This window comes from Garra rufa, chromosome 6, assembly GCF_049309525.1.
Source record: "Garra rufa chromosome 6, GarRuf1.0, whole genome shotgun sequence".
NCBI lineage: Eukaryota > Metazoa > Chordata > Actinopteri > Cypriniformes > Cyprinidae > Garra > Garra rufa.
Window position 1 is genome coordinate 36,244,942 of NC_133366.1, and position 24,281 is coordinate 36,269,222.

The window sequence follows — 24,281 nt, forward strand, 5'->3', positions numbered from 1 at the left end:
AGTTTGAAATTCTCCATAACCCTCTAATAAAAGCTCTTGCTCTGCTTGAGAAAAAAATTGAGCTTGCTCTTTTGCCATTTTGTCAACCAATCGAAGGGGTTGTGATCAGTGTTTCTACTATCGATACATATTGCCTTTTAAACCAACGCACAAACGTGCAATAATCCTAGACAACTTAATCCAGCCTTACTAATCATCAACAACAGGTGTGCTCGAAGAACCAAATTAGCCACTTCGTAATTAGCACGATGATGTCATCTTAGATGTGTCAATTCATCTTGGCTGTATCAAGCGACGTACGAAGACCCCTGAAAACCCCTGAAAAGACTTTTTAAAAACAATAAAAATCTTACTGATTCCAAACTTTTGGACAAAACGGTAGTTGAACTTTAGCTTTATAACTTTTATCTTTGGTTGAATGTAAATGATTTTTTCACAAATCTTGATATTAAACAATGAATGACTCTCTTGGAGTTGTAGGGGTCCCTGCTGAAGACCCCTAATTTAAAGGATTAGGCTACAAAGCAAGCCCTCACTTACACACACATACAAACTAACCAGGTTCAGTGAAGGTTTTGATGAGCTCCTCCATTGCCAGCATCCACGACACAGCAAGGTGACAGTTTTGCAGGAAGATCCAGTTGCCAGTCTTCAGAGCTTCCATAATCATCCTCTCCGCAATAGGGCCCTGACCCTGTCCCAGTGAGATTGATTTCACCCTGCAATACAAGAAACCCAAAATAACTGCAAATGTATTTGTCATGTTTCTATTGTAGGTCTATTATTATTTTAGATGCACTATGCCTAAATGACACATTAACACATACATAAAAATGCTTAACAAGCCAGTCTAAGGATCTCTTTCTGTTTACATCAATAGTTGTTGGCTATACAAAACTAATACAAGTCCTTGACAGTAGGTGAACCTTTTGAAAATGTGTTCCTTGTGGCATTGTTGGAATGACTAATCAATCAACTGTTCTCTTAGTTGGCAACCAGAAGCGACGATAGTATCATCCAGGCTCAGGTTTACGATTTACAGCAAGATTGAAAGTAATGGGAGTATAGGAAATTGGCAGGAGTGTGAGCTAGAAACAGTGTCTTGAATTTAATTCTATCATATTCTGGCAGCCAGAAAACGATCTGAGCAGCGGCGTGACATGAAAAAATTACAGAGGGTTAAAAACCATTTGAGCAAAAGGATTTTAGAACCACTCTAGGAATATGGAAGATGTATAGCAGATGCCAGTTGGCAAAAAAGAATAGAATTCCAGACAACCTGGAGTGTGTTTCCCAAAAGCAACTATGGCTGCAAGTTCCATCATTACCAATAGAATTAAATGGATCTAACGACAATAATTAGCTAACTATTCTTTTGGGAAACGCACCTCTGGATGAGAAAATGAGTAAAGTAGTGGTAAAGTAGGCTGCTGCTATCATAATGTGGTCCTTTAAGGACCACTGAAGTAATTGAAACACAGCGTTTTGTGACGTTATTTCAACTGAAACAGGAAGACAGGGCGGGACATATTGAGCAGCTCCGCCCCCTTTTTTTAAATAGCTAATAGCGTTTCATTTACATCTGCTTAGCCCAAAGCCATTGAGCTCGGTAAATCCTCATTTGACAGTGTATGACAGCCACAGTCTGACAGATTACCCCCTCGATTCGATATGAAACTCTAACCAAAACAAAATAGTGATCGAAATCATGCTGAGGCTATGTAGTTTGAAAAGTGTTTAATATTCATACGGACCATGTGTTGTCACTGTGTTTTATCGCCGCCATTTTTGTGTCCACGCTACCTGTTTCAGTCTATGATCACAGCAGCCACAACTGCTAGAGTAAGATCAACAAAACACTCCCAGAAGGTTCACAACAAGGTGGTCAGAGGTTTAGTGAATTATGAAAAATAAATAATAAATGCTAAACTATTGTACTATTGTACATTGCATTTGTCATTGCCATGTCTGCATTAAAGTATATACATGTAAAAAGGTTCTCAAAATTATTTATGCACAATTACTCTAAAAATAATTTGTCAAACAATAAATGGCACACAAGTTACACACAAACCACCGTCCTGAGTAAATTGTACCATTGTGAATTATGACTGGCTGCACAAGTGGTGTAATAATTTAGGAGGTGGATATACTGTGAAATTACATAGCCTACATACATATTTATGGCATAAAATCTGAAAGTATATCAACTGAAAATCTGAAACATCAGTAAAGCATTTTTTTAAACAATGGCATATTTAAACTAAAATGTTATTGCAGCCAAATAACCTATGAATGAATGAAAATGCATATTTTTTTTTTAACTAAAGAAATCTCATCCTTTTGGTGCTCGAATTTGTGCTTCAATAACGATATCCAGGTTTTGGAATACACAAGAAGTGAAAAACGTCTTCCCTCAGGTATATTCCATGTTTTCTTGGCTTGCTGGATGTTGGGCTTATGTTCAATAATCAAATTTTTTGCATTCGCCAAAACTAATTTGCAGAAATCAAAACACGGACTGTAAGGGAATTAGTGCTGTCAGCACGAGTTCCGCTAGCTGTGAAGTGGAGTGGAGGATTCTTCAAGGTCTTAAAGCCTTCATTAAGCTATGTTCACAATAATTTACACTTTTTGTCCTAAACATACAATCAAGTAAAAGACACAGTGTGGGAAGTGGTAGTTAAATGTAATTTTTTATTTCAATATATTATTAAATCTCAATTAGATGTGCTGTATCCGTTGTCATATCGAACACAAATATGGCGGCGAGCATAGCTGAAGTGTGATGTCTTCAGTAACTATGAATATGCCAACTCGCACATATGATCCGCTCCATGTGATCGTGTCTCTGGACCGGAGACAAAGTACGGAGCAGACTGTGCACAGCGCAAACTCAGACCTCATTTGCCCCAATCGAAAGCATATTTATACTGTCTGAATCGGTCCCCATCGCCTACATTGTGCATTACATGCCCTTCGCCGTACAGAAAATACTAACAATGTGAACAAGTGACTGATCTCAGCCGCAGCTTCAACATCTATTTATAGTGTAGGGGGCGGGACGCTTCGAATTCTAGAGAACATTTGATTGGACAGAACGTTTAATGAGAAGCTGAAGTGCAGTGTGATGTCATCAAAATCATTGATTCATATTGGCAAAAGTAAGAGACTGTAAGTTTTAAATGCCTATATTTTGTAAACGCAAATTCTTTTGTTGTTTTGGAGCACACTAGTTTATAGATAACCTTAAGGCTAACATATTCATACTAAAAGCCAATTTCAATCAAAAATGATTTCATGGGGACTTTAAAAATGGAACATCCCAGGGTGACACTAAGTTTTGATACACACCAAGGACGATGACTATGTGACCTCTGAATGAGACAGAGAGAGATTTGATGAGGGATATCATGGCTGAAAGAAAGAAGAACTTGAGGTGATCACATTTGATATGTCAGCGAGGCACACACACACACACACACACACACACAGTAGGAGAAAAAGAAATGTACTGCTGAATGTCAGGAGCACAGCAGTGCTAAAAGAATCAAGGGTTTTGAAGAAGAAATGAAATGTAGACGAAAAAAATAGCAAGGTCCAAGCACTGATCCCTGTGGTACCCCAGTTTTGAGCACAATGTGAAGAGCATAAGCCTTTCTTGCAGGAAAACCAGGACAGCAAAGAAACCCTCTTCATAAATATCACATACTGAAGTTTTTTTATTTTTAGGAGATTTGTTTGTAAGCTATCTGAAACATGTATCACATTCAATATGAATCAATATACTCAGTAGAAGTTAACGCACAACACTATGAGTATTCATTAATGTACGCACATGCCACTTAACTGAAAGTGACTCTTGTGAAGTGAGTGAGTAAACGGTGTATAAATGTCACAGTGCATGTATAAGTACCTATCTTGGTATCCTCTCTCATTGGCAAACCGCTGGAAAGCTCCCATTGGATCTGAGCCCGTGCTTAGAATGAAAACCAGGGGAATGGAAGGAGACATGTCTGCGTACAGGGTTGCAAGATCCACTGGGGGATTCTCCACAAATTGTTGGCCCAAACCAATGATAACAAACTCAGTCACAGCAAACACAACCTGAAAACACACAGAGTGAGAGACTTGAAATGCATTTCAATGATACCACGACACATAACTCAAGGAGACTTAGAAACTAGAATAGTCAGAATAGTTTGATTCTGGCAGAAACTTGCATAGTAAGTATACTTTCTTTTCTTTTCTTTTTTTTTTACCTTCTCCTCCATAAAACTCTTGATGAGGATGAGTTTCTGGAAGGCCCCAAGTCGCTGATTCCAGTGACCTCTGACCTGCGGCTGTTTGTCAGAGGGTATGTTTTCTGAGAAAGGAGGAAGGTCAGTAACATACCCATCCCACTGTTCAGGGTTAATTGTTACCTCTAGTTGCCCTGCAAAAAGAGATGAGTTAAAAATAGCATTAAGATAAGAATTTCCTTTTTTGAGATTGATATTTTTCAAGAAACTGTGTAAGTATGAGCCAGAAACAGAACGAATATACCAAGTTTGACAGATATAGGTGTGGATATTATCTCCTTTTTAATGCCGTTAAAGCATGGTAGTCGGTCTTCTAGATTACAACAAGTCTCCCAGGCAAAATCAGACAACCATGGCACTTCTGGCTTCTCTGGCAATTCCTGCAATGAGAAGCGGGAGTGTTATGAACAGAAAATGTGTGTGTGTGTGTGTGTGTGTGTGTCTGTGTGTACCTGGTATTCATCATGTTGTGGGGACCAAATGTCCCCACAAGGATAGGAATACCAGTAGATTTTGACCTTGTGGGGACATTTCTCAGGTCCCCATGAGGAAACAGGCTTATAAATCATGCACAATGAGTTTTTTTTGATGAAGTAAAAGTATGCACAATCTCCTGTGAGGGCTAGGTTTAGGTGTAGGGTAGGTGTAGGGCGATAGAAAGTACGGTTTGTACAGTATAAAAACCATTACGCCTATGGAATGTCCCCATAAAACATGTAAACCCAACCTGTGTGTGTGTGTGTGTGTGTGTGTGTGTGTGTGTGTGTGTGTGTGTGTGTGTGTGTGTGTGTGTGTGTGTGTGTGTGTGTGTTTGTGCATAAGGCTGCGTAAGCAATATTTCATCATACCGATACATGTCAGAAACCATCAAACAGCATGAATTGAGATTAGGGATTTTGATCAAGCAACAAGTCATTATTGATTTGTGTACGAAAATGTTGACAAATATTAAAGTAGACTGAAATATAAAACCATGAGACGAAATTGGACTATCTTTTTTTCTTCTCCCGAGAGATTTTTTCTCTTAAATTGAGTTTAATATTTAGGGTTAATGTGCATATCCCTAACCCCATAATCAATAGCAACAGACATGCCTTCCTTAGCGAAAGAATAGGACTGGAATACACCCAAAAACATACTGCTTCAACACACACTAAACCAATATAACCACGTGAGGTATTGGAGAGATGCCTTTTTAATGGGGGCAGATAGCAAAGGCCCCTGAGGAAAGGGAAAAATTAAAAAAACAACTCTACAGTCTAACAATTAACACAATTAAATCCCATTCATGACTTAGGATAATTGCCATCTACAGAATTAGAATAAGCGCTCACATACATAAGCACTTACACACACATACACAGGTGTTCTTTCTTTCTCTCATCACATACGCCCTTTTGACATCACTGACCTTCTCCATGCCTCCAGCCCCTCGCAGGAAGTACTGCCACTCCTGCAGGGAAATCTCTCCTCTCTGCATCAAGATCTCCACGCACAGCATGAAGCTGTAGATGGCCTTGTGCTTCTCAAAAAGGCCACGGGAAACATTCTTGTAGGCACTCAGCAAAGTCTGATCTAACAGGATCTGTAGTCTCATGCTCAGATCTCTGTGCTTCTCTGCTGACTCAATGGTGTTGTTGAACAACTGCGAATTTCAGGGAAGTTTCCAGGGAATGTGTGAATTGACAAAATGTATACCTTTAAATCATACAACTATACATACATACACATTGCTGATCAAAAGTTTGGGGTTTCACATTATTACTGTTTTTACTGTATTTTTGATCAAATAAATGAAGCCTTGGTAAGCATAATACACTTAACGCAATTATTAAAAAAATTCTTACAGACCCCAAATATTTAAACAGTATTGTATATATAAAAATACTGTTCTAGAATGACTACTCTAGATTGAAATTACCTGTTTAAAGTACTTTAGGGAGAACTGGTACATGGGGTCGATCTCAGACAGGCTGGCAATGACAAAGTACATGATGGAGCCACGTGTGGCAACAGGGCGATACTTCTCTCTGGCTGCGTTGATCATCTCCTCTGTCGTCTCCGCCTCCACCAGCCGGGATTTAATAGCCTGAGATGTCACCTGTGCAAGAGAAAACAGGATAAATTGTCAGCAGATCTGCTTCATGTCAAATGTAAGTGTTATACTCCAAACAGAGACAAATGTAATGACTCGACAGCTTGATGTGTTTATAAAGAGTTCTTAAAATGCAAAAGGAGCTATAAAGCCATCCACATTGACAGCAGGATCAGTGTCGCAGAGATACATGAAACTGTAGCAGAGGTGTCAGACAGAGACAGATCTGTTTTTGTCTTTAAGACGGATACTTCGTTCATTGCCGGCCCAACATTTCGTTCATCTATTAATCTATCTGTACCTCCCATTCAGCGTTTCATTACTCTCTGTGGGTGGCGGAAGGTTGACAGTGACGTGCAATCTGTGCCTCTGATCCTTCTGCTTGCTCAAATTTGGCACAAATACACTATGTTGGGGGAATTTGCTAAAAATGAATTGTGCTCAGAAAAAGCCCCATTTTTTAGTAAGCAGCATCTATGCTGGTTTTGCACTTGATTCACTAAAGAAATCATGCAGATCAAGGCAGCATTATAAATGCTGAAACACTATAAATGCACAACAATACTGAACTGTAAATATAGAGGATTGCATTTCTATAGTTTCAAGGAATTTTACAGAAATGATTCTAAAATGTGGTGAAATGCTCATGCTGAGTTGCTGGTGATAGTGACACAAGAGGAAACATGACATTTGTTTTTCCATTTCCAAATCCTAAAACAAATCCTCAGAAAAAAAGGATTAAAAAGTGTCAGCCCTCTTTCCCAAATGAACACATAATCTTTTTAGTTGACTGTGACATTTTCATTGTTTGTGAAGTAAACTCTCCATTTTGTATGTAGCAGTCATTAGCATAGTGGGAAAAAGGTTTAATGACAATTATGAGATAAACAGTTGCAAAAAGAGTCTGGACACAAAATGAATAAATGCCACTGAATTACATGAATTATCAAACAAAGTGGCTTCTGCAAACAAATGATGCAAGTCCTTTTCAGAACTAACTTTAGCTTTGTTAGATTCTTTTGCACCAAAAAGAAGTGAATGTTAGTGGATTTACATTTCAGTTCAAAAATTTGGGTTCAATAAAATGGCTTTTTTGACAGAAATGTGTACTTTTATTCAGCAAGGATGTATTAAATTGATCAAAAGAGACAGTAAAGACTTACATTTATATATAAAAAATAAAATTAAATGTTGTTCTTCTGAACTGCATTTATATACAGTCCCTTGTGAAATTATTCATACCCCTTCATTTTTTTCACATTTTGTTTGTTAATTTTATGTTTACTTTTTCCCCCACATCAATCTACATTCCATACACCATAATGGCAAAGCAAAAAACTGATTTTACCTCTTTGCAAATGTATTAAAAATAAAAATAAAAACTTTCTATTGCATAAGTATTCATACCCTTATCTGGGACAGTTGAAATTTCACTCAGGAGCATTCATGTTGCTTGTAGATGTTACTACACCTTGAGTCAAGTTAATCTGTGGCAAATTCAATTGAATGGGTATGATAGAATAGATAGATAGAATAGAATTCTGCTGCATTGAAGGTTTGCAGAAGCTAGTCTCCGTTACCTTTAATGAAAGACGTTTGAAACAACCATGACTCTTCCTAGAGCTGGCCTCCTGGCCTAACTGAGCAATTGATGGAGAAGGAACTTGGCTAGAGTGAACCTGATGGTCATCAAGTTGAACTCCATGATCATATATACAGATGGGAAACTTACAGAAGGTCAAACATAACTGCAACATTCCACCGATATGGGCTTTAGGGTGGTGTGGCAAGACACAATCCTCTCCTGAGTGAAGACACATGAAAACACAATTGGAATTTGCAAAAGAGCACCTAAAGGACCTTTAAACTGTGAGAAACAAGATTCCGTGGCCTGATGAACCTCAATTCCAAGCATCATCATTGAAGGAAACGTCTAGGTTACGTACGTAACCCTCGTTCCCTGAAGGAGGGAACGGAGACGTTACATTGGGATCTCGCTTGAGAGACCAATCATCTCTGAGCCTTATTCAAAAGGCCAATGAAAATTGGCGAGTGGACATGCGCACCGGCCACGCCCCCGTACATACGGGTATATAAGATGGCGGTGCGCACCACTCAGTTAGGCTTTTGCTGAAGAGCCGATCGAGCCGGCGTCAGCGCGACGTCAGGTCGTGGCAGGGGAATGTAACGTCTCCGTTCCCTCCTTCAGGGAACGAGGGTTACGTACGTAACCTAAACGTTCCCCTTCAGTCGAATCACTTCGACGTTGCATTGGGAACCAGACTCATGGAAAAAGCTACGACCCTGACGCCGCGTTACGCACAACCCCACGTGCTGGCAGGCGGACGTGTCAGCAGATGGAAATTGTAACGTAACCTTCCCAACGCCCTGAGGCCCAATAGGGGGGCCTTTCCAGGGATGCCAGTTGTACTGAAGCATGGGTTGGGGGGGCGGAGCACATGAAAATTTTTACATGTGGAAATGAGAATAATTCAATATATCCATAAAGCTTCTTAGGGATACACGAGGGAAACAGCGGTCTCCTCCGCTGGAATTTTGAAAAGTATAGCCACAACCTGCGGGGCGAAGGAGACCCAGACAGGATCACAGTCAAGGACTACTCCGCATCTAGCCCTGACTGCGGGGCACGGAGGACCCAGGGTTCACCGGAGGAAACATTCTGGGAGACAGCGCACGGATCCACGTGGGAGTGGCGCAGCAAGCCGACACCAGCCATCCTCCCGCTCGCCTAAGTCTTACGTGAAGACACGGGAGGATACGGCCTCTACGCGGAGGTTGTAGAACCTAGCGAAGGTATTAGGTGTCGCCCAGCCCGCAGCTCTACAGATATCTGCTAGTGAGGCGCCATGAGCCAACGCGTAGGATGAAGCAACACTCCTAGTGGAGTGGGCATGAACACCTAAGGGGCATGGCTCTCCCTGATATAGATAAGACAGGGAGATGGCATCTACCACCCAATGGGCCAACCTCTGTTTGGAGACAGCATTCCCTATCTGCTGACCTCCAAAGCAGACAAAGAGCTGCTCGGTGCGTCTGAAGTGCCGAGTACGGTCTACGTATAAGCACAGAGCACGAACAGGGCAGAGCAGCGCAGAAGCTGGGTCTGCCTCCTCCGGGGGCAGAGCTTGCAGGTTCACCACCTGATCGCGGAAGGGCGTGATGGGAACCATGGGCACATAACCGGGCCGGGGTCTCAGGATGACGTGAGAATCTCCGGGCCCGAACTCAAGGCACGTTTCGCTGACAGAGAAGGCTTGTAGGTCCCCCCTCTTGATGGAAACCAGGGCAGTCAGGAGCGCTGTCTTGAGAGACAGAAATTTCAGCTCAACTGATGCAAGTGGCTCAAAGGGGGCCTCCTGTAGGCCGCGGAGGGCGACGGAGAGGTCCCAAGAGGGTACGAGGCGCGGTCTGGGAGGGTTAATCCTCCTCGCGCCCTGCAGGAACCTCACGATGAGTTGGTGCTTACCCAGGGATGATCCATCTACTGCATCATGGTACGCTGCAATGGCAGCCACGTACACTTTAAGAGTCGAAGGGGACAGCCTGCGCTCCAACTTCTCTTGCAGGAAGGAAAGCACTACTGCAATCGTGCATCTCTGTGGGTCCTCTCCTCGAGAGGAACACCAGTCAGCGAACAGACCCCACCTCAGGGCGTAAGCCTGCCTTGTAGAGGGGGCTCGGGACTGAGTGATGGTATTTACCACGGCCTGGGGAAGGCCGGCGAGGTCTGAAGCGTCCCGTCCAGGAGCCAGACGTGCAGGTTCCATAGGTCGGGACGTGGGTGCCAAATTGTGCCCATCCCCTGAGAAAGAAGGTCTTTCCTCAAGGGGATTTTCCAGGGAGGGGCTGCCGTGAGGGAAATGAGTTCTGGGAACCAGGTCCGGGTGGGCCAGTTTGGCGCAACCAGCAAGACCTTCTCCTCGTCTTCCCTGATCTTGCACAGGGTCTGTGCAAGGAGGCTCACTGGGGGAAAGGCGTACTTGGGCCCCGGAGGCCAGCTGTGTGCCAGAGCGTCTCTGCCGAGGGAAGCCTGGGTCAGAGAGTAAAAGAGCTGGCAGTGGGAGGTTTCGGGGGAGGCGAACAGATCTATCTGAGCCTGGCCGAAGCGACTCCAAATCAGCTGGACTGTCTCGGGGTGGAGTCACCATTCTCCAGGGTGGGTGGAATGCTGTGAGAGCTGATCTGCTGCACGGTTGAGTTCGCCTGGAATGTGAACAGCACGTAGCGATTTTAGCCACGTTTGACTCCAAAGGAGCAGACGGCGGGCGAGTTGTGACATGCGAGGCGAGCGGAGGCCGCCCTGGCGATTGATATACGCCACAGTCGCAGTGCTGTCGGTACGAACAATCACGTGCTTCTGGCGCAGCGTCGGTCGGAAGCGACGCAGGGCTAGAAGCACAGCCAACAACTCGAGGCAATTGATGTGCCACTGCAGCTGGGGTCCTGTCCAGGAGCCCGAAACTGCCTGCCCATTGCATACAGCACCCCAACCCGTGGTGGAGGCATCCGTGTACACCACGACATGCCTGGAGACCTGCCCCAAGGGAACTCCGGCCCGAAGGAAGGCAAGGTCTGACCATGGGCTGAATAGGCGGCGACACTGCGGGGAAACGCCAATCCGGAGTGTGCCACGGTGCCATGCCCGTCTCGGAACTCGATCGTGTAACCAGCGCTGAAGCAGTCTCATATGAAGCAAGCCCAGCGGCGTGACCGCGGCCGCAGCTGCCATATGCCCCAGGAGCCTCTGAAAGGTTTTGAGAGGGACCGCTGTCTTGTGTCTGACTAAGTCCAGACATCTCAGCACTGACTGTGCGCACTCGTTTGTGAGGCGGGCCATCATATTGATCGAGTCCAGCTCCACACCGAGAAACGAGATCCTCTGCACTGGGGAGAGTTTGCTCTTCTCTCGGTTGACCTGAAGGCCCAGATGGCTGAGATGCCGAAGCACCAGGTCCCTCTGTTCGCACAACAGGTCTCGCGAGTGAGCTATGAGAAGCCAGTCATCAAGATAGTTTAGGATGCGAAAGCCCGACTGCCAAAGAGGGGTCAGGGCTGCTTCCGCGACTTTGGTAAAGACGCGGGGAGAGAGGGACAGGCCAAATGGGAGAACCTTGTACTGATATGCTTGACCTTCGAAGGCAAACCGAAGAAAGGGTCTGTGACGAGGAAGGATCGAGACGTGAAAGTACGCGTCCTTCAGGTCGAAGGCTGCAAACCAATCCTGGGGACGAATGCAAGTTAGCATACGCTTCGTCGTGAGCATCTTGAACGGCAGCCTGAGAAGGGACCGATTGAGAGCTCTGAGGTCCAGGATGGGTCTTAACCCACTGCTCTTTTTGGGCACGATGAAGTAGGGACTGTAGAACCCTGACTTTATCTCGGCTGGAGGGACTGGCTCGATTGCGTCCTTCGCCAGTAGGACTGCAACCTCCGCACGCAGGACAGTGGCATGCGTGTCCGAGTGGACAGAAGTAAAAAGGACGCCTCTGTACCTGGGCGGACGCCTGGCGAATTGAATCGCGTAGCCGAGACATACCGTCCGTATAAACCACCACGAGGGGCTGGGAAGCTGAACCCAAGCCTCCAGCCGGCTCGCTAGTGGTATCAAGGGAACGTTGACCGACGTGACCACGGTGGGGCAGCCTGGGGGGGGAAGGGGAAGGGGACCATCCCCAGAGGCCGAAGGGTTCTGGGAGAGAGTCTGGCTGCTCATAGCAGGGCTTACCTTCTTCCCTGGTTCCCGCGCTGGCGATATCAGGCTCCGAGTCCGGTTCCGAGGAGTGTAAGTGCTGCTCGAAAGGGGAACTCGGGGCCGAGGCCCCAGAGGTGAGGAAATTAGCTCTTTTTGTGAAAAGGTGTAAAAGCACACAGAAGCTCCTGGCCCTCCACCGGGAGTGGGGACGTTGTCACTGTCCCCCGAAGAGCAATCTCCAACACCTCTGGGTTGCCCGCATCAGGGACGCTTCGCGGCCTTCCTTCTCCGGGTAGCCGTAGCGGGTCCCTGAGAGGCGGGCGGCGCCGCTCTCCTGCGGCCAGCTCTGCGCCGGGCTGCCAACCTGGCTTCGTGGGCCTCGGCGGGTGTAGGAGCTGGAGTTGTTTTGGGGGCCGCAGGGGGGCGCCCTCGGCAACGGGTAGGCGGAGGCTGGGCCACCGGCGGCGGGATTAGGGCTTTGCGGCGGGGCAGGATGTGTTTGATCGCCTCCGTCTGTTTCTGGACCCCCGAGAACTGCTGGGCAATATCCTCGATGGTGTCGCCGAAGAAGCCGCTCTGGGAGATGGGAGCGTCGAGAACGTGAGCTTTGTCGGTGTCTGCCATCTGAGCCAGATTGAGCCACAGGTGTCGCTCCTGGACCACAGCGGTGGACATCACCTGACCAAGAGACCGCACCGTGACCTTCGTCGCCCGGAGGGCAAAGTCGGTGGCAGCACAGAGTTCCTGCATCACGTCCTGGTCAGGACCACCCTCGTGCAGCTGTTTCAATGCCTGCGCCTGGTAGACCTGTAAGGTGGCCATGGCGTGCAGGGCGGAGGCAGCCTGTCCAGTGGCGCGGAACACGCGGCCCGCGAGAGCGGACGTGCGCTCACACGCCTTGGAGGGTAGATGCGGCCGGTCCCGCCAGGTGGCCGCACCCCGCGGGCATAAGTGCACCGCGATAGCGCGCTCGACCAGGGGAACCGACTCGTATCCCCGGGCTGCCCCGCCATCGAGGGTGGCGAGGGAGGAGGAGCTGGGGCGGAGGCGCGAGGAAAAAGGTGCGCGCCATGTTTTGATCAGCTCCTCATGCACCTCCGGAAAGAATGGAATGGGGGGAGGGCGCGGCGGAACCGCAGGCGCCCCCCTCAGGAATCAGTCGCCAAGCCTAGAGGGATCGGCGGGAGGAGTATCAGATACCTCGAGGCCGATCCCCCTGGCGGCACGGAGGAGCATAGCCGACAGTTCAGCATCCATGTCAGACGAGGCAGCAACCACAGGGGGGCGCTGGCCTGCCGAGATGTCTGCATCACTACCGGACTCTCCCTCTGACACAGCAACAGACATCTCTTCATCCGGTGGTGCACCAAAGGAGACGCTCGGCCCGGAAACCGGGGAAGTATACTGCTTTGGCCACTCGACGGGGCGGCGCGTTACGCACTGTAACCTTCAAACCCCCCGTTGCCTCGCCACAGCGGCCGAAAAGCATTGAGGGCTTAGCGACGGGCTGTGGGGCTCGGAGGGGAGCCGTCTCGCGAACGAGCGGCGGTTCTTCGGCGTGGCCATGGTCATGCGTTCGCAATGAACGCACGAACCATCCGTGAACGCTGCCTCAGCATGCTCTAAGCCCAGGCATGTGAGGCAGCGTTCATGTCCGTCCTTGGAGAAAACTGCCGCATCCAGTAGCGCACGGCCGTGAGAAATCACTCTTATAGTCCCGGTCTGCCCAGGGAGGAACCGCGGCACTTCTGTGCGCTCAGCAGGCTGCTCGCTGAAGAGCAGGAGGCTTCTTGATGGCCGTAAAAACGGCCGCCCGCAGGATACCGCTGACGGCTGCCAAAAACTCTTTTAGATTTACTCTTTCAGATGGCAGCACGTCAGCGGAGAAGAGTAGAGCAGGAACGCTGTTCTTCTCTTTCTTTTAGGAGATTCAGGCTCGAGCAAAATGGCTCTGAAGCAAAAGTCTAACTGAGTGGCCATCTTATATACCCGTATGTACGGGGGCGTGGCCGGCGCGCACGTCCACTCGCCAATAAGGCTCAGAGATGATTGGTCTCTCAAGCGAGATCCCAATGTAATGTCGAAGTGACTGAAGGGGAACCAGGCACTGCTCATCACCTGTAGAGTACCATCCAAAAAATAAAGAGTGGTGGTAGCAGCCTCATGCTGTGGGGCTGTTTTTCAGTGGCAGGGACTGAGGGAATCATTAAGTAGAAAAGCTCAATGACCCAGTCCAGAGCATTCAGAACCTGTGCAGAAGACTGTGCAGAAGGTTCACGTTCCAACAAGGCAATGAACCTAAACACACAGCAAGAGTGGCTTACAGACAACTCTGTGAATGTCCTTGAGTGGCCCAGTCAGAGCCTGGGCTTGAACCCAGTCAAACATTTCTGGGGAAACCTAAAAGTGTCTGCCAGACCCCATCCAAGCTGACAGAACTTGAGAGGTGAAGAGGTGAGGAGAATGCCAGATAATTGCCAAATACTGATGTGCAAATCTTGTTGCATCATACCCAAAAACACTTGAGGTTGTAAAGTACTAAATACAACTAAGTACTAAATTACTAGTATAAATACTTATGCAATGTACTTATTTCAGTTTTTTTTTTTAAATACATTTATGAAGTTGCGACAATTCTGTTTTTGCTTTGTTATTATAGTGCATGGAGTGTAGATTGATGTGGAAAAAAGTTATTTAAAACAGTTTAACATAACAGGCAGCAACATAACAAAACGTGAAAAAAATGAAGGAATATGAATACTTTTGCAAGGCACTGTATCAAAGAATCTTACCATCAAATATTAAGCATACCAAACATTTTCAACTGAAATGTTTCTTGAGTACCAAATGGCTGCTGAAAGTTCAGTTTCGAAACAAGATATATTTTAAGATATATTAAAATGGAAAACAGTTTATAAAATCATAATGATTAACAATTTTACAGTTATATAATTATTGACCTGCTGATATCTATTACTCTGCTCACTAAGTATTTAAGTGCTTTCTTCAAATCGAAACTACTATAGATCAGTAAAAAACACATAAATGCCTTTTTTTAAACTTCTAACCCTAAACCACTGACCTTTGACTCTTGTAATGTTTGTACAAGTTCCTCGTTGTCGAGGATGTTGCCCTCAGAAGTAAAGAGCAGTTTGAGAATTCGGTCCTCAATGGCTTTCAGCTGGTTCCGGTCTGCATTGATACGAACTATCAGCTGGCTTCTCTGTTCTTCCAAGTCAGGACGCTCCAGGCGGACTACATCACTGGGTACAGACAAAAATAAACAATCATAACAAGTGGTAATTGGCAAGAGAATAATCATTTAATCGAATAATGATCATAAACATCAATTTATATTTTTGTTATATTTAACAGTTGAACCACTGATGTCACATGGATTATTTTGTCAATGTTCTTGGTAGCTTTCTGGACCTTGAATGTTGTAGGACCCTTGTTGTTCATGAATGGTCAGAGAGCTCTCAGATTTCATCAAAAATATCTTAATTTGTCTTCAGAAGATGAACGAAGGTCTTACGGGTTTGGAACAATAAGAGGGCAAGCAATAAATGACAGAACTCTCATTTTTGGGTGAGCTATCCCTTTATGTATGTGCAATTCAGACAATGGATGAACAGATGAGAAAGTCTACAACAATGTAGGGCTTGATCCAAGGGGGTAATGGTTTTCATATCCATGGACCATGATATAAAAAGCAAAGACTCAGAAATCTACAACCCCTATGCTACTGTATTATTCCATCACTTCTTGCTTTAAGAAAAAGAAACACCTCTGGTTCAGCTGCTGTCTCCTAAATGAATATTTTAAACCTTTAGAGGAATCAAATGTTCTTTTTTCCAAAAAAAAACTTATCAAGTTATCACATTGGAATAAAACATACTGACTTTGCTCACACAACTTTCCACCTTGTTAAACTTGTGGCATTTCCAGTCAAAAATTACTGGTCTACAAAAAACTGCTTATAAATGTCTCATTATGCTTTAAACAAATATTGGATTCAATCTTATGTACATTATGATTTTGAATAAACATTGACACAACTATCTACCAATAATGCTTTCTTAACAGAAAAAAAAGATTTTTAAACTCACTGTACAGCCCAAAGGTTAACTTAAATTTTGATCTCTATAGTAGACTTTAAAAATGTAAAACTAAACATCAAGTGTCTGAAGTGTTTTTTTGTTTTTATATTGAATCTCAACAGTCAAAGCAAGGGATTACCTGAGAATTTGATCTTCTAGTCCAGACTTGGTAACAGTAAAGTTGATGATGGTCACTTTGATGCACACCTGACACAAATAAGTCACAAAACGATTATGAATTGTAGCTTAAAATGGTCATAACATTACTTGTACAGTATCAACATTAATGTCATGATTCAGATATTAATGATACAATAATGGTGGCTCAGAGAAAGGGAAAAAATCATTCAAATGTGATATAAAAATGATTTGACCCCTAGTTCTAAATAGCACAAACATGTATTCCTTAGGGACATATAAATAATGATTGGCATTATGTGTTCAATGTATCCCCTAAGAGACACTACCTTTCCTCTCTACAAATCCTCCAGAGGCAGACTTCGTGCTTTGATTGGCCCTATGTGCTTTGTATTTGCTGTCTGTCTGTGAGAATGTTTCTTTAGTCCAGACTGGTTTGTCAGCACCGCTCATCTGTCTTAATATAAGCTGAAATGACAGGTCTGTCCTGTCTCTAATGCTGGAGCTTACAATGGCACATTCCCATTTGACAGGCAACCGTATCTGGCGGTGTGCTCTCTGCCTCCTGCAAGCGCTGTTGTCCGTGGCCCTGTCTGTTATGATTGCTAGGGCATTGTCTCTGGGCAGGTGGGCGCTGATCCACATCCACCCCAGAATTTTGCAGTGAGAGTTGATATGGCATTGAGCCAGTGAGGGATTGGTGCACAAGATGGTGCCACAACAGATATGTGAAGGGCTAGTGCCAGCTGTGTCCACTTTGCTATGGTGCCAAATCTAGTTGACCTTAAACAGGTGTCAACCTTGACCCCAGAATGCTTTCTAAAATCCCCCCTACCATTTGCACAATAGTCTGAGAGGATAAATCAAACAATGAGCTGCTAATGAAACACTGACAGTAATTAGATATTAACAAAAAGACTGTGAGGGTCAGACATTTGCATGGATGAATGAATTATGAATTGCATACATGGGGTTGGACAAAATAATGTGAACACCTAGGAAATAGATGATATTTCTTTCTGCTTACTGGTGGTGACTATGGAAGCCGTTTCTACCACTGAATAAAAAATAAAAAAGGTAACTGCGACTTTTTATCTCACAATTCAGACTTTTTTCTCAGAATTGCAAGTTTATAACTCAATTCTGAGAAAAAAAGTCAGAACTGCAAGAAAAAGTCAGAATTGTGAGAAAAAGGTCCGAATTGCGAGATATAAACTAACAATTGCTGAAAAAGTCAGAATTGTGAGATAAAAAGTCACAATTTTTTTATTCAGTAGCAGAAACAGGCTTCCATAGATGAAAGAGTTGTTCACATACAACAAATACTTTTATTTTACATGAAATATTTAAAACTAAAAATGTAAACATAATTTGATGGGGATTTTTTGCATGTTTTCTTATAAATACAGTGGTATGAAAAAGTGTTGGCCCCCTTAATGATTTGTCACACATGAATGTTTCAGATCATCAAACAAGTTTAAATATTAATATTACTATTAACAACACAAGTAAACATAACATACAGCTTTTAAAGGTAGGGTTTTTTTATGAACGTGAAAAAGTGTTTGCCCCCACCCCGTTAACTGTGGTTTACCACACCCAGGCCTGATTACTGCCACACCTGTTCGCAATCAAGAAATCACTTAAATAGGACCTGCCTGACAAAGTGAAGTAGACCAAAAGATCCTCAAAAGCTACACATCATGTTGAGATCCAAAGAAATTCAGGAACAAGTGAGAAAGAAAGTAATTGAGATCTATCAGTCTGGAAAAGGATATAAAGCCATTTCTAAAGCTTTGGGAATCCAGTGAACCACAGTGAGAGCCATTATTCACAAATGGCGAAAACATGGAACAGTGGTGAACCTTCCCAGGAGTGGCCGGCTCAAGACTCAAGAGGTCACAAAAGACCCCACAACAACATCTAAAGAACTGCAGGCCTCTCTTGCCTAAGTTAAGGTCAGTGTTCATGACTCCACCATAAGAAAGAGACTGGGTAAAAATGGCCTGCATGGCAGAGTTCCAAGACAAAAACTGCTGCTGAGCAAAAATAACATAAAAGGCTCGTCTCAGTTAAATGGAACCATGAACTCTGCTGTCTACCAAAAATCCTGAAGAACAATGTCCGGCCATCTGTTCGTGACCTTAAGCTGAAGTGAACTTGGGTTCTGCAGCAGGACAATGATCCAAAACACACCAGCAAATCCACCTCTGAATGGCTGAAGAAAATCAAAATGAAGACTTTGGAGTGGCCTAGTCAAAGTAATGACCTGAATCCTATTGAGATGCTGTGGCATGACCTTAAAAAGGCGGTTCATGCTTGAAAACCCTCCAATGTGGCTGAATTACAACAATTCTGCCAAGAAGAGTGGGCCAAAATTCCTGCACAGCACTGTAACAGACTCATTGCAAGTTATTTCAAACACTTGATTGCAGTTGTTGCTGCTAAGGGTGGCCCAACCAGTTACTACATTTAGGGGGCAAACACTTTTTCACACAGGGCCATGTGGGTTTGGATTTCGTTTTCCCTTCATAATAAAAAAACTTTATTGAAAAACTGCATGATGTGTTTACTTGTGTTGTCTTTGATTAATATTTAAATTTGTTTGATGATCTGAAACATTAAAGTGTGACAAACATGCAAAAAAATAAAAAATCAGGAAGGGAGCCAACACTTTTTCACACCACTGTATAATTCTGTATTTTCTTTATCTTATCTTTGCTCAGACTCACACACACACACCTCAGGAAGGTAGTGGGGATTGGCCATTTTGGTAGTCATGTAGAAACGGAAGTTTTTATCATAGTCAATGTCAGAATCTCCCAGTCGGATCAATGTTCTGCCACCTGACACAAACGTCTGCTTCAGAAGAATGGGCTCCAGAGCAGGATCCAGAGTTTCTTTTAGCTGTACACACACAAATACTGTATCAGAGAAATGCATCATATTTGTTCATTTTGCAGTTATGATAAATATTTACCATTCATTTTCATTTCTGTGTTAGATCTCTTGGTATTGAGATGTCTGATCTCTGTTCTTAAAACTGATCTAAAAATAGATGCTGGGGGAAAACTATACGCCTCAGGTGTCATCAGTGAAAACAAACATGACTTAAACTAGATTCATCAGAAAATCACATCTGGCAAGAGTCAGAACCAATAAACTTGCTACAGAATCACTCATTTAAGAGAATTAAACCATTCAAAGCCAATCAGGTATCAGTTTTAAGTTCCTAACAACTCTAATATATAATTCTAAATATTTAAATTCTTATTTTAGTAAAGTATTAGTATGAAAGCCTGTTTCCACCACTATATATATATATATATATATATATATATATATATATATATATATATATATATATATATTTTTTTTTTTATGTTATTGTGACTTTTTTTTTCTCAGATATAACCTGGCCATTCTGACTTTTTCTCTCAAAATTGCTTATAAACTCACAACTCTTACTTTTTTCTTGGAATTGTGTGTTATAAACTAACAATTGCAAGAAACAAATTCAGATTTATAAGATGAAAACTCGCAATTGACTTTTTTTTTATTTTTTTTTTACAAATATGAGTTTGTTTGTTTTTCTTAGAATTGTGAGATATGTACTCGCAATTTCGAGTTAAAAAGTCCAATTTTAAAAAAGACTGATATTTTCTCATAATTGTGAGCTTATTAACTTGCAATTGTGTGTTATAAAGAAAAGTCACAAATAAAGTAACAAATGCGAGATATAAACTTTCAATTCTAAAAAAAAAGACTGAATTGTTTATTTATATCTCACAATTCTGACTTTATTTCATAGAATTGTGACTTTATTTCTCAGAATTGCGAGTTTATATCTATAATTCTGAGAATAAAGTCAGAATTGTGAGTTCATATTTTGTATAAAGTTCTCAGAATTGCAAGTATATATCACAATTCTGACTTTATAACTCGCAATTGCGAGTTTATATCTCACAATACTGAGAAAAACAGTCAGAATTGTGAGGGGAAAAAAAGTCCAAATTGCAAGATAAACTCAATTACACAATTTTTTTTCAGTGGCGGAAACAGGCTTCTATAAATATTTCTATTTGCATCTGACTAAAAAGTTTTAAAAGTGAAAGAAGGGTCAAAGTTTACCTCCTCCAGAAGTACAGGCATGCCTAGCCGGATGGCATTCTCAAGAGTTCGAAGGAAACCTGCATCGGTTAGCTTGATCACCTTTAGACCATTCTTTGTCTCTTTAGACCTTATCCAACGATTTGCCTAGATGCAAAATGCAAAAGCCTTCATTGCATAACTATAAAAATACATATCTAAATAAAATATCAATAATAAAATGTGAAATTAATACAGTAACATGATCATTGAAGTCACTGTATGTATTAATAGCATTGTTAATGTATATTTAACACATTTAAATAAACAGATAAAATTAAAATTAAAATAATCTATTAATTTAACTTAGATAGCATCACATCATAGACCATACGATAAAGATAATGACAATTCTTTAAAATATGTGTGCAGGAGTATATGTGCATAAATGTGTAACAAAGATACATGGAGAGAAAGACAAATAGATAAAGAGAAACATCAGAAAGGATGTGACAGATGTCCCTTTGTAAAGAAAATCTGGTTTCAGATTCTGCTGAAATGAAGTATTGTACTATGTATGTGAGTGAGACGTGCATGTGGAATCTAAACATCATGACATCAATGCCACTACGTAGAGTGGAGATGAGTTGAGTGTCGAGTGTTTGTGTCATGGTACTTGTGTGTATGTAAATGTGTGACAGTCTGATGTCTGAATGTCTGTTTCAGCCTTTCCAGAAGACAGAAGTCTCCCTAGAGAGACAGCCAGATGGAGAGAGAGCAAAACACAAATGACAAGAAAGAGCAGAGGAAAAAAGGAGAACGACAGGCAAATGTGCTGAAACCGGAGGACAGTAATGAAAATGGAGAGACTGGAATGGGAGAAAGATATATGTATGGTAATGCAGGGAGGCTGGTTGTTTTGCTTTTTGGGTTGCGAAGGCTTTTCTTTGTACCTTCGTGACACCTTCAAACCTTCGTATCTAGCCAACTGAACAACATTCAGCTATTAAAGATGCCCTTCACCTGAAGCACTCATTTATGTCCTGATGACACAAAGGCTGTGAAATGCAAAACAGGAATCTATAGAGAATAGATCTACTGAGGTGGCAAGAATTATACACAAATTAGTGTAAGTTTAGCTAATGTTACCTCCATTTGTCATTTAAACATATTTAAATCTATACAGGTGGAGCTGAGGAAGGTGGAGGGTTTCAAAGGAACTCTAAGAGCGTGCTCCAAAATGCTCTAGTGAATGCTAACCAGTTATTTGAATATAAAGCAGTAAGCTCATTGGCTGCGTATCAGCTTGCGCCAAGTAGTTTAACACTGTGAATATTATAAGTTTGCGAGTTTTACTGTAGTGTCTGGTTTCATGTGGGGGTTTGCAGTAATTGTGCAGTCCCTTAGAAGTGTCTACTTTAGGAATTCAGAGTGCTTGAGGGGAGTAGCTCCTCCTGAGCTTGTCCATGCTGGTCATAAGACTGCGATAGCACTGCCTTGGCTGCAGCAGTATGGGAGTCTGTGGTTGGGCTATCATAAATGTTGATGCCACCATTGACTTTGCATGTGGTAAACTATAATGATCCTCTTGAAACAGTGTGTGGCAGCTGTTTTGCCTGCCAGAAAAAGAACCTATTAGCTTCCTTTCAACCTGAAAATAAGCTGCTTGTGAATGAACTGATCCATCTTAACCCTTTCATGAAGAGATTAATTAGTTTTAATGGTTATGTGAGGCACTGTGGGCTGGAAACCATACTGTTTAGTGCTATTTAAAGGATTATAAATTTCAGTATTAAATTCATGTTCTTGTGACTTGCCGTGCTAAGGGACCAGCATTAAACACAGCATTAATGGAAGGTTAAAGATCACCTGATCTTGGGGGTCAATCATGAGTGGCCAGCGGCGTCCCCGCATCACAAGGATTCCATTCTCTGTGGAGACATTATCCCGCGGCAACCCATCGGCATTCCACTGTCGGATCTCGTAGGGATCTCCTAGAATGCTGATAAGACTAAAGTTGTCACTGATTGGGATTCCCAACTTTTGACAGCGTGTGATCCAGTGATCTATAAGCTACAGGACACAAAAATATGCTCATTGAATACATGAACGTTTCTCAGAAACAAGTGTTAGTCTTCTGTGAGCTTAAGGGGAACTGTTTTGATGTGTCATAGTAAGAGTAAGACGATACGACAGGCTTGACTTTAAAGACTTAAAGCCAGATAATGTATTAAGATATGCTGTGAAGTGAGAAAAGATTGTGATCTAATACACTACCAATTGTCTGTAATGGGAGGTGAATGCTCCGTAATAAGCCACACATGCAGCAGCGATGAACACATTTCCAATGACGTTGTGGATCTCCTGCTCAAAGAAAGTAATGCTTTCCTGCCATCGCACCTGCTCGTCTCCCAGAGCAGATGTTAACTTCCCTGACCGACCCAGACGTGCTTCGGTCAGAGCCATGGTTTTAGCTACAACCAAAACACAAACAAGCATAAACATACATATTCATATAGGCACACTGTGTTGCACCTTAAAATCTGTTCACTATATATTTTTTTAAAAATGTGTCTGGACACCCCTGCAATCTAGTGTGCCATGTATTTTTGAAAACAAGAGTCCATCTTATGTTAACGGTCCCTTATGAAACCCATCTGAACTGAACCAGGCTTCCATAAAGCTAGTCACCTAGTCATTTTGACAACCTGACTAGTTGACATAAAAATATGCAGTTTTGTACATCCCTAATAAAAACATAAATACTACAAAATCTCACAAATGCTAAACCCACACCAATGAACACTGCAGTGATGATGTATTTTTGCAGGCCAAACTACAAGTTAGCATCACACCAGTACCTTAGATAAAAACTCAGTAGGATTTTTTCAATGGCTTTCCATTGGATTATTGCAGAAATTACTGCAAAAACTCTGTGACCAACATGTTTCATGATTTATCATGATTTGTTCATCAAAATCATTCTTCACATGACTTCAGCATCACTATTACTAAGCTTCTGACAACTCTTAAACATTTACCCTGAAAGTAGAAAATTAGAATAGTTTGCAAGAGTACGATTATACATACAGTGCCTTGCTAAAGTATTTATAACCCTTCATTTTTTTCACATTTTGTTGTTGCTGCTTTACGTTAAACTGCTTAAAATTACTGTTTTTCCACATCAATCTGCACTCCATACACCATTATGACAAAGTGAAAACAGAATTGTTACAACTTCGTAAATGTATTAAAGAAAACTGAAATAAGTACATTGCATAAGTATTCATACCCTTAACTCAGTATTTAGCTGAAGCACCTTTACAGCCTCAAGTCTTTTTTGGTTTTATGATACAAGCTCTGTACATCAGCATTTGGCAATTATCTGCCATTCTTATCCTCACTTCTTCACCTCTCAAGCTCTGTCAGGTTGGATGGGGCCAGACGCACATTTTCAGGTTTCTCCAGAAATGTTTGATTGGGTTCAAGCCCAGACTCTGGCTGGACCACTTAAGGAAATTCACAGAGTTGTCTATAAGCCACTCTTAGGGTCATTGTCCTGTAGGAATGTGAACCTTCTGCCCAGTCTGAGGTTCTGAATGCTTTTGACTGGGATTTCATTTAGGCTTTCATCTCTATATCTATATTTTGCTGTGCTGAGCTTTCCTTTTACTCTGATGAGTCCCTCAGTCCCTGCTGCTCAAAAACAGCCCCACAGCATGAGGCTGCTACCAGCACACTTTACTTTTGAGATGGTACTTTGCAGGTGATGAGCAGTGCCTGGTTTTCTTTCTTCAAACATGGTGCTTGGAATTGAGGTTAACCAGAAAGTCTTGTTTCTCACA

General features: G+C 42.8%; 1 protein-coding gene across 1 annotated transcript in view; it reads right to left on the reverse strand.

The window, feature by feature from the left end:
* dnah6 (dynein, axonemal, heavy chain 6) overlaps nt 1-24,281 on the reverse strand; it is a 121,505-nt gene that overhangs the window by 22,985 nt on the left and 74,239 nt on the right. The window contains exons 55-66 of the mRNA XM_073841939.1: nt 22,714-22,910; nt 22,306-22,509; nt 20,479-20,604; nt 19,090-19,254; nt 16,349-16,416; nt 15,192-15,372; nt 6,223-6,402; nt 5,713-5,946; nt 4,546-4,681; nt 4,263-4,435; nt 3,917-4,107; nt 559-719 (exon numbers count right to left, since the gene is read on the reverse strand). Coding sequence (XP_073698040.1) covers nt 559-719; nt 3,917-4,107; nt 4,263-4,435; nt 4,546-4,681; nt 5,713-5,946; nt 6,223-6,402; nt 15,192-15,372; nt 16,349-16,416; nt 19,090-19,254; nt 20,479-20,604; nt 22,306-22,509; nt 22,714-22,910 — 2,016 coding nt within the window. The remainder of the gene's footprint in view (nt 1-558; nt 720-3,916; nt 4,108-4,262; nt 4,436-4,545; nt 4,682-5,712; nt 5,947-6,222; nt 6,403-15,191; nt 15,373-16,348; nt 16,417-19,089; nt 19,255-20,478; nt 20,605-22,305; nt 22,510-22,713; nt 22,911-24,281) is intronic.